This window comes from Myotis brandtii, unplaced genomic scaffold, assembly GCF_000412655.1.
Source record: "Myotis brandtii unplaced genomic scaffold, ASM41265v1 scaffold693, whole genome shotgun sequence".
In the NCBI taxonomy this organism is placed as follows: Eukaryota; Metazoa; Chordata; class Mammalia; order Chiroptera; family Vespertilionidae; genus Myotis; species Myotis brandtii.
In genome coordinates this window covers 2,644,155-2,657,557 of record NW_005370710.1, presented here as the reverse complement: position 1 = coordinate 2,657,557, position 13,403 = coordinate 2,644,155, and the positions used below count along the sequence as shown (strand labels likewise).

Here is a 13,403-nt window from a genome sequence, read left to right as displayed (position 1 = left end):
CTCACTGCTCTTCCTGGGCCTCCGTCACTTTTCCTGACTGACCCTCCTGGGATTGTCACCAGCCTGTGAGTGATCCGTGTCACCACTCTTTCCTCGCTGCCTTGCAGGAGCACGTCTTTGGAGGGTCTCCCTCTGCCACTCCTAACGTGCTTCTCCTGTCGACGTGTCCCTAACATCCCAGAAGGCAGATTCTGAAAACCAAATGCTCAGGGGCCGTGACCCACAGAGTGAGACCCCCAGGCGCAGTTGGGTAGCAGTTGCTCTGCAGTCTAGCCTTCCCCAGGCTTGGGGCTGTCGGCATGGGCTGCCTCTGTTCTGCCCAGTTGGGATCTGCTCCCATGTCTGACCTGTGAGAGTGCCTAGAACTCACTCAGAGAAGCAGCTCCAAAGGGAGCCAGACTCTGACCCGCTGGTCAGACCCATTCTCGTGTCCAGAGGCCCAGAGAGCACTGCTGAGGAACCGCGCTGCAGTGCGGGGGCGGGGGGTGGGGGGCGGCCATGGTGCATGTCCTTCCTGTTTCAGGAATTCCTGCTGAAGACGTTCTGTGTGTTCCGGAACCTGATGAAGATGAGCGTCTTCCCTCGGGACTGGATGGTGCTGAGACTCCTCACCAGCAAGTGAGTGTGGAAGGGCTCGCACGAGCACCCACAGAGTTGTTCTCAGACTAAGGGAGCGTGTATGTGCAGGAGAGAAAGCAAGAAAGAGGTCAAGGCCAAGGCCATGGGGACGGAGAGGAGAGGGTGAATGTGAAAAAAATGAGAAGAAAGAATCAAAGATAGTTTGTGTGTTTTTTAATTGAGCCTGGGTGCCTGGCAAATGTCGTCCTGGTGAGGGGAGAGACGGAGAGGTTGGGGGTGTGAAATGTGACACCCAGAGAAGGGGTCTTTCTGAGGAAGCCTGTTTGGGGGCCCATTGGCTTCTGAGGCTCCAGTTTCCTGCAGTCCCCCCCCGCCCCCCCCCTCTTGATTTGGTCTGTGTTGTGGGCCAGACACTGCTTGCCTCCCACAGTCAGTGCTAAGTGCCCCCTGAGGCCTGGCTGTGCGGCTCTGACCGCTTCTGACGCTGACCCCAGGCCGCCTGCCGTGTTTCTATTTCTAGCCTGAGCTTCTCACTGCCACACCAGAGAAGTGATGCTGGAGGTGAGTGCAGCCTCACCCGGTCCCCCTCCACTCGGGACGGGACGGCCGCTGGCCGCTGCCTCCGCCCGCTGACCTGCCTTTCGTGTTGGCATTACGCGGCATATAATGAGATTCCTTATGCTCGCTGTTAGCAAGGCATCGGCGCGGCCTTTCCACTTTACCTGGGATAGTGCCCTTTGTCTGTATTCAGAACTGCAAGCATTTTATGCAGAACAGAGCAGGGGGTGCTTATAACAAGGTTACACAGCTGTTTCCTCACACGGTGGGTTTTCCACTTGACTCCCTCTCGTTTCCGTCTCTCAGCTCTCCTCAGAGCTTCCCAGGCTCCCCAGCCTATCCTGCAAGCACAGCCTCTTCTTTTAAGGCTTTTTAAAAAGATATATATTTATTGATTTCAGAGAGAAAGGGAGAGGGAGAAAGAGAGAGAACATCAGTGATGAGAGAGAATCATTGACTGGCTGCCTCCTGCACGCCCCTCATTGGGGATCAAGCTGCAACCGGGCATGGGCCCTGACTGGGAATTGAACCCTGACCCCCTGGTTCATAGGTCGATGCTCAACCACTGAGCCACGCCGGGCTCTTTTAAGGCTTTTACCTTTCAAATCTGTCACCCCTCTGCTGGTGGAGTCATCTCTCTGACTCACTGTCTTTGCCTGGCCCCTCTCCTGCATCGAGCCCTGGTGGTCGTTGTTGGATATCAGCTCCCTTGCCAGGCAGTAGGCCCTCTGTAAGCAAACCCTCACCTGCCTCTTCCGTTTTACTCCCTCTCTACCTCAACCTGTGCCTTTGGCTCCAGCAAGCCAGCCCCTCAGCACCCTTATAGGTGCCCAAACTAAAATTAAGGGTGATATTCTAAACCAGTTGTTCTCAACCTTCTGGCCCTTGAAATACAGTTCCTCATGTTGTGACCCAACCATAAGATTATTTTCGTTGATATTTCATAACTGGAATGTTGCTACTGTTATGAATCGTAATGTAAATATCTGAGATGCAGGATGGTCTTAGGCGACCCCTGTGAAAGGGTCGTTCGACCGCCAAAGGGGTCGCGACCCACAGGTTGAGAACCGCTGTTCTAAACCAAAGTCTGGAACAAAATGACTTAGAGATGAAAATACAGACATTTAATAACTACAAACCCCCATTATCATGTAAAAAAGCAAAGTTATACTCTAAGTCCTCTGGTGGTTATAATATACGTTCATTACCCAAAAGTCCCCAAAACACTAGAATCACTCTTTGAACTGGAAGCAACTTTAAAAAACCATCAAACCCCACCTGCCCCCTTTTATAGGCAGGGAAACGGACCCAGAGAGAAGTAGTCCCAAGGCCAGATCATGGCAGAGCTGGGCCAGAACCCTCTCCTGCTCTGTGCTGTTCTGCCGACAATGGGGCGTTTCTCCAAGCCTGATTTTCTCTCTCTCTTCTTTATAGTCACATCTTACGTGAGAGCACGTTGTGCTCAAGAATCCTGCACACAGGCCGTAGACAGTTGGTGCTAAGCTCTCAGATGCCATTGTGAGTCTGTTAACTCTGCCAACACTTTGTTCCCTCACTGCAGCGTCATAGTCACCACCGTGCAGTACCTGTCCTCCGCCCTGCACAAGAACTTCACAGAGACGGACTTCGACTTCAAGGTAGGGGCTCCTGAGACCACCGCGATCTTTGTAACGACCCTCGGAAGCCAAAAACCACGCTCATCGTTTTTGTTTAACTTAAAACAGCCATTTCATTTTGCTTACAATTGTACAGGTCAGGAGTTTGAGAAAGACTCGGCTACGTGTCAGCTTGGGGGCTGGGGAAAGCTCACTGATTCTTTTATTATTATTAACATGTTTGTATTATCAAATGGCTTCCAAGCTTGATAGTGACTAGAATGTCACCTAGAGCGAGCTCCGCTTCGGGAGGTGTTGGGAGCCAGATGTCCCTGAGTATGCTTCCCGGTCCCGAATTAACACTGTTGGCTTCAGAGGAGTCAGAAAAGAAGGAAAAAAAAATTGCAAAGATATTTAAAAAGAAAAAAAGATCTCAAAGTTGTAAAATGAATTCTGTGCTACATGCGTATATTTAGAATCCCTCTTGCGAGGCTAAGGACTGGGCTGCCACATGTTCTCCTCTTTCTCTGTCTCTCTAGGTGTGGAATTCTTATTTTAGCCTGGCAGTTCTGTTCATAAACCAGCCAAGCCTCCAGCTAGAAATCATCACTTCAGCCAAGAGGAAGAAGATTCTAGATAAGTAAGACATATGTCTCTTACCTCCTTACCACATGCCCAGATGGGCTTGTGTTTCCATGGGAGGCCCCTTCAGGCGTCCACAGGCTCCCTGGGCAGCTTCCCGAGGAGCCCAGTGAGAGGCAGATGGCTTAGAGTCAGGGCAACGCTAGAAATAGTGCTGAAGTACTGGCCTCCCTGGTTGTAGCCTTGTTTTCCCGAACCTTCTCGCACTAATAACTGGCTCCTGTGTTCCTGTGTCCAGGTATGGGGACATGCGTGTGATGATGGCTTATGAACTGTTCAGCATGTGGCAGAATTTGGGTAGGTCTTTTCTCCTTGTTTGTCCCTTCCACATACTGCGTAGCCAGATAGAAAGTGACAAGACTAGTAACTCCCCCAGGTTTTATGAATGTTAATTTAGACCCAAGAAATCTTCCCGTGTCTTTCACTACTAACACTTCAGATGGGTGGTGTAGCGCCTGTGCACCAGCCCTGGCAGGAGAGTGGGGCTGAGAACTAAGACCCCAGTAACACATATTCCAACCCCCTTTTTGAGAGCTAACCGTCCAAAGGGAAAAAAAGAAGATGAGGGCTCCGTCGTATCTTCCAGTTTGAGCGCTCCTGCCTGTCAGATCGCTCTGCTCTTCCTGTCCCGTCTGGATGTTGCAGACTCAGAGGCGTAGATCTCAGAGATCTCAGCAGCACATCAAGAGCAGCTATGCATTTTAGTGAAGTTTGAAACCCTTCTTGGGTTTCTGGAATTCAGGCAAGCAGATCACATTCCTGACACCCATTGCATGAAGGTTGGATGTAGGAAGGGAATTTCAGTCCATAGGTGAGACTGGTTTTAGCTTCCTTTCTTTTGATGACTTTCTCTGTACAGCTTCTCTGCTATCCACTGCTTTGGATCTGAAATTGTGAGAGTGGGGCTAGCACACCTGCATTGCCCGGCGGGTGGGTGGCATCCTTTGGTGCTGCAGGCTTTTGCTAGCCTGTCAGAGTGCTGGGGAAGCTCCCCTACTCTTCCTAATAAAGTCTGTTTTCAACTGAGCTCTTGGTTCTGAAGCCTGAGGAGTGAGGGCCCTAAAGTCTCATAGTCCTTCATTAACCATCCCCGTCTCTAACACGAGAGGAACAAGCAGAGTGTGAGCCATTCCTGCAGCAAGCACGGGCCTTCGCTTAGGAGGGGAGATGTGTTCCCCAGGCAGCTTCCCGCTGCAGGACTCGCACTTCTGTGGCGGGGAGGGGGGGTAGACTCTGAAATTCCCAGGAATCCAGTGGACTAGCAACTGCACCTGTCACCAAGATCGGGATATGCAACATCAGCCTCAGGGCTAACATCTGATCCTTAAATAAGCTTTTTAAATAGAAGAGATTTTAAAAGATGTCACATTTGCCTAATAAGCCAATCCTTTCTCATTGTTTTTGATGGGAATGGCACTTTCTGGTCCTCAGGAGTGACTTGGCTTTGCTATAGCCCTGGTGCTTACACGGCCCACGGTTTGTCTCTCCTCCTTCGTGTCTGAAGCACTGACAGCAGGGCTCTGGCAGGTGGCGCACACGGGCAGCTGCCCCTGGGCTTCAGACCTCTAGTGGCTGGACCAGGGACAGAACAGCCTTAACACCGAGATGCCCTGGGCTAGAGGTAGGAACCCAGGGAGTGCGCGCTGCATGTGGATGGACTTTTTCTTGCTAAATGACTGTTGTGAGCAGTCTCTCTGAAACTGTCACAGGTTACACGGAAATCCCATCCTGTCTAGAGTAGTGAACTCCGTCCCTGAGCCCAGAATGATTTTCAGGTGGTTAGTGGAACTTCCGGTAAATTCTTTGGAAAGGCAGTTTTGTGCCTGTCGAACATCTGTGTCACTGTCTCACTGGGCTGGGCCCGTGTTGTCCGTGACACTCTACAGCCAAGAGAGGGAGCATCTCAGAAAGCCTGGGGGAGAGCCTGCTGCTCTGATGCTTGCAGGGCCCACTGGGGCAGCCTCCATGCAGAAGCAGAGCAAGTACGAATACGACCTGTTGGGTTTTGTTGTTCAGGTGAACATAAGATCCACTTTATCCCGGGAATGATTGGTCCTTTTCTGGGTGTGACGCTGGTCCCGCAGCCAGAAGTGCGGAATATCATGATTCCCATCTTTCATGACATGATGGACTGGGAGCAGAGGAAAAATGGCAACTTCAAGCAGGTAAGATGACACCTGGCAGGTTCGGGGTGCTCTCCTGCCCAGGAAGGGGACTTGGGTGGCCAGGCGGAGGTTCCTGTGGGGATGGGTTGTAGCTTGGCCATCTGGAATCCTGTTCAAGGGTGTTCTCTCACTCTGGCCAGAATTGATTTGTGGGTTTTCCTCATGAAGTTAGAGGCCAGAAAAGAATCAGAGAAAAGGAATGAATGTCATGTGAAAGGCACTTTCTGACCAAGGAGAGGACTGTCACCTCCCGGTTAATCCAAGAGAGAGCCCTGGGAGGGGGGTGTTTCCTCTCTAGGGATCCCCAACGTGTGAGGTCCGGGCATTGCTAGGGCTGGGCCCTGGCCTGGTGGCTTCTCACGGCTCAGGAAGCCCGGAATTTCACAGACTCCTGCACAGAGGGTGGGTCCAGGAGGGGTGCGCCTTTGGCTAGACTGCTGGCTGCGGCTTGTCCCTCTGCACGCCGCCTGAGGTGGAGGAGGCGGCCCCGCCCCAGCTGTCTCCGGGGAGCAGCACTGGGACCAACCCAGGACGGTTTCCTGTGCTTTTCTTCCGTAGAACCCACCATGTTGTGTGGGACACGGTGGGTTCACAGAGATGAGAATCAAAGCTGATGTCCATGGAGCACCTCCCAGACCTGGGCACGGGGCTGAAGAAGCACGTTAGCCCCTTACTGCTCACACATGAGGAAGCGTGGGCTTAGGGAAACATTTTATCCAGAAGTAGGCAGCCGGTATGTCACAGGAAGTATGCTTGTTGAATGAATGCATAATGAGGCGTCGCTTCAGGAATATTGGTTCTAGTAATAAAAGTCACCCCTCAAACCTAAAATGGTCAGTGTTGCCAGTTAGGACATGCTGTGGCTGAAGAACTTCGCATTCGCCTGGGGTCACTGGTTTCTGCTTACATGGATCCTCAGCATCCGGTTTGGATTTCTCAGGTTCTCCTGACCTTTTCCTGTATCGGGGCCGCAGAGGGTAATGAAGTCATGTCCCCATCCCCTCCCTCACCAGCTCCTCTGCCTCACATAGAGGTTCTAGCACTTGAATGGCATCCGAACCTCCTGGGCGGCTTGTTGCTGCCTCCCCGCAGCGTTTCTGATGCAGTGGAGCCTGAGAATTTGAATTTCTAACAAGATCTCTGGGCCTGGTGCTGCTGGCCCAGGGACCTGTTTTGGGAACTGCAGGGAACTGCTCTGCCCACGTGTGCACTGTTGAGTCTCTGCTGCTCCGGGCCCTCCCCACCTTTGCCCTGTTGGGAAGCACAGTCTGCCTGCACCTCATGTGTGAAGGGAAATCCCTTGTTACACAGCCAGCTGACTGAGAGTGAGACGACTTCCTGACTTCCTGACTTCACTTAACCCGAGACAAGTCCCTGCCGATGCCTCTTCTGTGCACAGAGAGCGTGCAGGGCAGCAGCCCCTCAGGACCCCTGGCCTCGGCTTGCTGTTTCCGGTGAAGCGTATATTCAAGCAGCTCACTCCTCAGGCCAAACATAACTGTGGGAGTCCCTGTCCTGACCATCTCGTTTTCTGCTAATGGGATTTCAGAAACCATAACTGCCAGCAATGAATTTCCTAATTCAATTATTCTTTTCTTAGTTCATTGCCTTAGGACTCTTTGGCCCTATTGGACTGAGAAAATGTTTCTGTTACAGTTAATTATTAAATGCAGCCGTGCCGTTTTTTGTTTATATGAAATATCTGTATAAATAATGCCATGATGCCACATTCTCAAGGCTAATGAAGGTTTTAAAGATTTTCTCTCATCGCGGACAGCTAATCTCTCACCTCAGAGTAACCCTAATGGAGCCTGTTGGGAAAATGGCTGAGCACACGGCCGCCCTGCAGAGCAGTTGGCAGTAGTAACAAGCGCACAATCGCTCCTCACGGTTCAGGAGTCCAACAAAGGCAGGGCCCTGCTGATGACCCAAGCGCTTAGGTCCTGGGGGACATGGAGGGGAGCCTTCTTTCCTGAAGGAGAGTCTCCGCAGGAAATACCTCCCTCAGCCCAGCCTAATGGTGGTCAGCGTGGGCCCGGCCCAGCTCCCTTCCTTTGTAACTGGCTGACTGAGGGTAGTGTTCTATACGTACAAATTCTTTTCAATGAACATTTTTTTTAAGAAAGAAAAACCTTTGACAAAGGTTTTGGATCCAAAATAACGTTTCTCTCCAGGGAGTCCTCGCCTTTTGCCCCTAGACTGGAGAACAGTACAGTACCTGGGAATTGTAAGTTCCAACTCTTAAAACCACTGGAGGGAGCCTTCCTGGCCCGGAGGCAACGTGGTTTCTCGGGGCTGAGAGAAGAGTCTGCCTCCCTGGGATTTGTCTGGTGCAAAGGCCCTCACCTGCCGCAGGGTCCGCTCCGGGTTACCACGCCTCTGCTTCCCTCTAGGTGGAGTCCGAGCTGATCGACAAGCTGGACAGCATGGTGTCGGAAGGGAAAGGCGACGAGAGCTACAGGGAGCTCTTCGGCCTGCTGTAAGCTGCTCAGCCCCAGGCACCCCGCGTGGGGGGAGGGGTGAAGAGGGCTAATGCAGGGCGGGGTGCAGCCCCACGTGGGGCAGGCTTCAGAGGGTGGGTGTCAGGAGAGACCTGGGTTCCTAGTGGGGGCAGGGATCCCCTGCTGTCCATCAAGAAGTGGCGTTGTGACAGCAGGCTCTCTGAGATGGCCATGGCGGCTGCAGAGGCCAGAGGGCGCTGCATGTCTTCATCGCAGGCAGGCGCTGTGTCCAGTGGGCAAACAGCTCCGGGGGACTTCACGAGGGCTCGGTGCTGCAGGGGTGAAACCCCTGCTTGTGTGAGTGTGCAGTTGGCTTGAAAACACTGACATGGATGTTGTGACTTGAGTAAGTCACTCCCCCTCTCCAGGCCGGGTGCCCTGCAAAACAGGAGATTGTACTGATGACGTCAAGGGTGCTCCCACCATTCATGGCTCCTGGCTTGAGTTCATGGAGGCCAAGAGCCCTTAAGGACTAAGTCCGCAAGGAGGGACTCCGGGGCCGTGGTCCTCCCAGACAGATAGTGATGTCGGATATTTTCTCTTTCTAAACAAAATCTTAAGACACTGACAGCTGTAGTCTCCTCCCCGCTCATTTCCAACTTGAAGATTTCCTTTGTTTTAGTGCCATATTGAAGACAACCCTGTAACGTGCTTTTCCAGTAATAATACCGCACATCTGCTTACAACCTTACGCTGCGCAGAATGTGTTGACGTTTCCTGTTTAATCCTCATGACACAGCGGGTGGCAGGCAGAGCAGGGCTCACCCTGCTGAATGGAGGTGATGAGACAGCCAGAACCTGGCAGGCGCCCTCGCCCTCGGCCGCCCAGCAGCAGGAAGCAGCTCGGGGGCTGGCCAGGTCCCCTGGTTTGAGGGGGAATCTTTCTGTCTGCCATGCCCGCTTTGTTCCTTGACGAGGCACGCAATGAAATGTGGATTCATCTGAAATTTAAGTTTGTGAAAGTGCATCCATCTCTCAGCATTGCTCTCTTAGCTGAAGCTGTTTCTAATTGTGGAATAAGACAGAGAAAGCTCTTCCTGAGCCGCTAGTGGATGACCTGAGTACAAAGAGAAGACGTAGCACAGAAATAACTTGCAGTTAAATTGCCTGCCCAGTAGTGCCTCACAGCCCTTCCAGTCGTGTCTGAGCGCTGGAAGCCACTGGTAGCATGGAGCAGCATTTCCCACTTTGTGTTTTGGGGGAGGTGGTAGGTATGCTAGACAAAAGAACAAGTGGGCCACGGACTGATTCATTTAGAAAAGTCCCAACTGAACAAAATGGAACAGGCCTCTGTAATTGTAGAATTTCTCAAATCCTTTAATGTGCAGAAAGAGGTGAAAGTCTCCAAAAGGAGGGTGTGGTGCTCAGCACTTCCCATGCTTGTTTGCTCACAAAACACCTCTCCCTGTCGCCAGCAGAGCAGAGCTCTGGAGAGCAGTCTGGGGGATGCTGACACAGTCGTGTTATCCATGTGGTCCAGAGGCCAGAGCCAGTGGTCCTGCCTTCTCTTCTAGTCACATGGGGAACCTCACTTTCCCAGAAGTCTCCGCTCAGACTGTCATCCTCATAGCAGCTTTAACAGCTGCCAGGCTGTGGGTGCGAGTCCCCAGTGGTGCGCCCTCAGCTCGGCCTGCCAATCCAGGGACTTTCCATGAGCTGAAGGAGCAAGGACAGTGTGGACGAGGGTCGGGAGAGGCCTGTGGGAGGCAGAGGCTCTCAGAAGCCAGGCTCTTCGAGAAGCCAGAGGCCGTCTGAGGTAGCGGGGCCTGGGGCTGGAGTGAGAAGAGGACCTGGGCATTTCAGAACAGACCTCACAGCGTACACTGGAAGGGGCCAGGGCTTGGAAACCCCGCCCTCGGTTCAGTGGCATTCTTGGGGCCTCGTACAGGAAAATGGAAAATATGTTTATTTGCTGTTGCCGGTTCAGTAATTGCCTTGTCCTTGCTTTGTGCTGCGTGGAGTAGAACCCAGCTGTTTGGGCCCTACCCCAGGTAAGGCTGCGGCGTGGTGAGTCTGCTGTCTCCAGACCTGCCACGGGCCCCGGGCCTCCAGGTCCCCCTCCTGTGCCCAGGGAAGGCTCACGGACTGTGTGTTGTGTTTGTGTCCCTCACTCGTCCACACAGCCTGCTGGAGAAGATTGAACAGGAAACATGGCGCGAGACCGGCATTTCCTTCGTGACCTCAGTCACGCGCCTCATGGAGCGCCTTCTGGACTACAGGTATTGCTCAGGCACCTCCTGGCCGCAGGATACTCTCTCTAGCGGGGCATCCCTTGACCTTGAAGCTGAGACCAGGTGCCCCTCGGGGAGGGCTGCTTTGGTGTGGCGTGCCATCGCCAGTCATTAAGAATCTATTGATGGCCAAGCAGGGTGGAGGGAGGGCTCCTTCCTGGGATCCCTCCTGATATTGGGCACATGTTCCCAGGAAACACCCAGAACATGCTGCCATCTGACTTTCCTTCCGAGGCGTGGGCTCAGCAGGGAGGGAGAGGAAAGCGAGGCAGGGACTAGCTGTAGGTGCTCAGTGTGGCCTTCCTCAGCCTGTGGCAGGTGGGCAGGGAGTGTTGCCTGGGACAGAAGTGTGACCCAGAAGGACTTGCGGTTGGCGTTGCCGTTGTCCGGGGACCCCACCCTTCCATGCCTGCATTCTCTGCCTAGAGTCTGCTTCTGTCTGTCCTTTGGTGCTGGCCGTGAGCAGATGGAGGAAGCGGGCTGGGTGGGCGCAGGGTCTGTCCGTTCCGGTCAATCTGAGATTCATGTGAAACTGGCTTTTGCATGAACACCTGCTTTCTCCGTCACTTCATGGCTTTTGAATTCATCTAAAAGTGACAGTGAAGCTACCACGACAGCCTTGGTTGTCCTCTGAGCAGAGTGCGGGTGCAGAGGCTGAGGGGCCTTTGGAACTTAGGGGGAGACGCTAGGAGAGAGGAGGAATGGAAGAGGAAACCGCCCCGAGCAGTAGCTCCGTCTCCTCTGCTACAAGACACGGGCGCACCGGGGAGCGTTTTCAACCCACGGGCAGGAAATGTGAGCGAGGTCCGCCCTATCGCTGCTGCGGAAGGGAAGGCGCTGCTGCGCCAAGAGCTTGCTGAGCAGAGGACTCGGCGTCCAGGGCAGGGCTGGGGGTGGACGTGGGATTCTTGAGAAAAGAGCTCGCATCTTGAGCTTCCCTCTTCCCATAGCACAGTTGTGCTTGTGTGAGCTTCAGACCCTTGTTCCGGGGCCTCATGAGGTCACAGGTGGCCTTTGGGGAGTCAGAACAGAGGACTGACTTGTTCACACCACAGACCAGGATAGCCTCGTCTTCCCTGCACCTGCCGCCACCGGGGAGGAAGGGGACAGAGCTCCTGGCCTCTTCCTCACGACAGCGTTCACTAGCGCTGGTCCGCTCCGCTGTGGCTGTGGAAAGAGCAGACGCTGCTTTCTCGGGCTCCAGGCCTAGTTCTAGCTGCTTGCGCTTGCCCCGCCTGCCTTGTTCTCCCCCATTCCTGTCTCAGTGGTAGTACCTGCAACACAAAGTTCAGACTCTTTCCGGGGACGTCAGAGGCTCTTCATAAACTGGTCTTCGCCCACGGCTCCAGCCCCACCTCCTGCCAATCACCAATCCCCACGCCCTGCAGCCCAGCCTCCCAGTGTGGCTCCTTGTTCGCACCCCCACAGGGAAGGCCTCCCCAGGAGCTTAGCCGGCTGTCTCTGCACACCTCTTTCGGAGCATGTCACCTGGATGAGGACCTGTGTCACCTTTCTAACTCATCCAGTAAAAGAGAGCCAGCTCCTGGAGGACAGCAACCTGGTCCTTGCCTCCCTGGCTCCCCGTATGGAGTCTTGAGAGTCCCTGGCAGGTGCAGCGCACAGACTCTCGCTTGGATGAACTTACTGTGAGGTTATGCAGGACCGAGGAAGTCTCTTCCACCCCAGTGCAGTTTAGTTCAACAAGAACTTACTAAGAGAATAGCTGTTTCAAGCTCAATATGCATATATCTTTACAAATAAGCAATAGGTAGCACTCCCAAATGCCTTGAACCTCTAGTGTGAGAGCTCTGTGCTGGCACGAACCGTAGGTCCTCAGAGAAGCAGCTCTTCAACCTCTGGGGGAATCCCGGACATTCCGTGTTGGATAGAGAAATGCTCATCGGTAGCCACCGTGTTTCCCAGGTTAGGAAGCAAAGCCCTAGAAGGGCTCTCGGTCCCTGGAGGACAGGACAGAGCCAGTGTTGCCGGGCCCATGGGCTCTATCAGAACCTCCACCTGGAGGAGGCAGCTGGAAGCCAGGGAGCCTTCCTTTCCCGCCCCCTGCCGTCACACGGGGCTGCCCAGCCACTGGGGTAGGCACAGGCAGCCACCGCACAGCCACAGCCAGAGGCTGCAAGGCCTCTTTTAGGAGAGTCTTCCCTGCCCGTCGTCCGGGGGAGCAGCAGGAAAGCAGTTCCGGTTGGAGAGCATCCCAGTCGGGTGGGTCCCCGCGATGCCTGATGCCTCCGTGGGACTACAGCTGAGCGTGTTGTCCCAGCGTTCCCGCCTCACGCCATGGGCACTCCCCTGCGCTCTCCTTGCAGGGACTGCATGAAAGGAGAGGAGACGGAGAACAAGAAGGTCGGCTGCACGGTGAACCTGATGGTGAGCGGACATGCCCTTCTCCTCCAGCACATGGCTGTCAGCCGCGAGGGTCGCCAGGACATCCCGTTACGGGCCTCTCGGAGCGCGCATCTCCTCAGTCCTGTTCCCACTGGGAAAGGAATGAAATGAGCTGCTCTTTGGACAGAGCTCTAGCCTGGCCTCTTGGCGGGGTCCCACCGCCCTGACCTACCCTAGCTCCCAGCCTGCCCGGATCCCAGTCTGCACTGGCACTCCTCCCCTTCCTCACTACTCCAGGCTCCCGGGGACCTGCCGGTGGGTCCTCTCCTTTTCCGGTTGGTGCCTCCACAGCTGCCCCCACTGCTGCCCAGCACACCGGGGCTGGGGCCAGCCGCCTGGAGCTCAGGGATGGCCACCGCCGGTGGCAGCCTTGCCCACCTGTGTGTGTGCTTCCTTGTCTCTTACAGAACTTCTACAAGTCGGAGATTAACAAGGAAGAGATGTATATTCGCTACATCCATAAGCTTTGTGACATGCATTTGCAGGCGGAGAACTATACAGGTGAGTGTGAGAGAGAGAGCCGTGCCTCCCGGTGAGGACCGCCTGGACGGGTGAGCACAGCTGGCAGAGATGGCGCTGGCTGGTGTCTGCCAGACCTTGGCAGCGTGCTGGGGCCTCGCTGCCCCTCACCTCACTCCTTCCCCTCGACTCCTTGGTAACGTGGCAGAGAAAGCAGGCAGAACTCCCACCTGTGCCTCCTGCCATGTCCTCTGCCTGCTCTAGTCTCCA

At 54.3% G+C, this 13,403-nt stretch overlaps 1 protein-coding gene across 1 annotated transcript in view; it reads left to right on the top strand.

The window, feature by feature from the left end:
* Positions 1-13,403, top strand: part of DOCK3 (dedicator of cytokinesis 3) — a 204,694-nt gene that overhangs the window by 163,452 nt on the left and 27,839 nt on the right. Inside the window, exons 29-38 of the mRNA XM_014529727.1 lie at positions 524-618; positions 2,699-2,774; positions 3,272-3,372; positions 3,613-3,671; positions 5,391-5,539; positions 7,933-8,018; positions 10,005-10,031; positions 10,164-10,259; positions 12,596-12,656; positions 13,082-13,175. Of these exons, the coding sequence (XP_014385213.1) occupies positions 524-618; positions 2,699-2,774; positions 3,272-3,372; positions 3,613-3,671; positions 5,391-5,539; positions 7,933-8,018; positions 10,005-10,031; positions 10,164-10,259; positions 12,596-12,656; positions 13,082-13,175 (844 nt within the window). The remainder of the gene's footprint in view (positions 1-523; positions 619-2,698; positions 2,775-3,271; positions 3,373-3,612; positions 3,672-5,390; positions 5,540-7,932; positions 8,019-10,004; positions 10,032-10,163; positions 10,260-12,595; positions 12,657-13,081; positions 13,176-13,403) is intronic.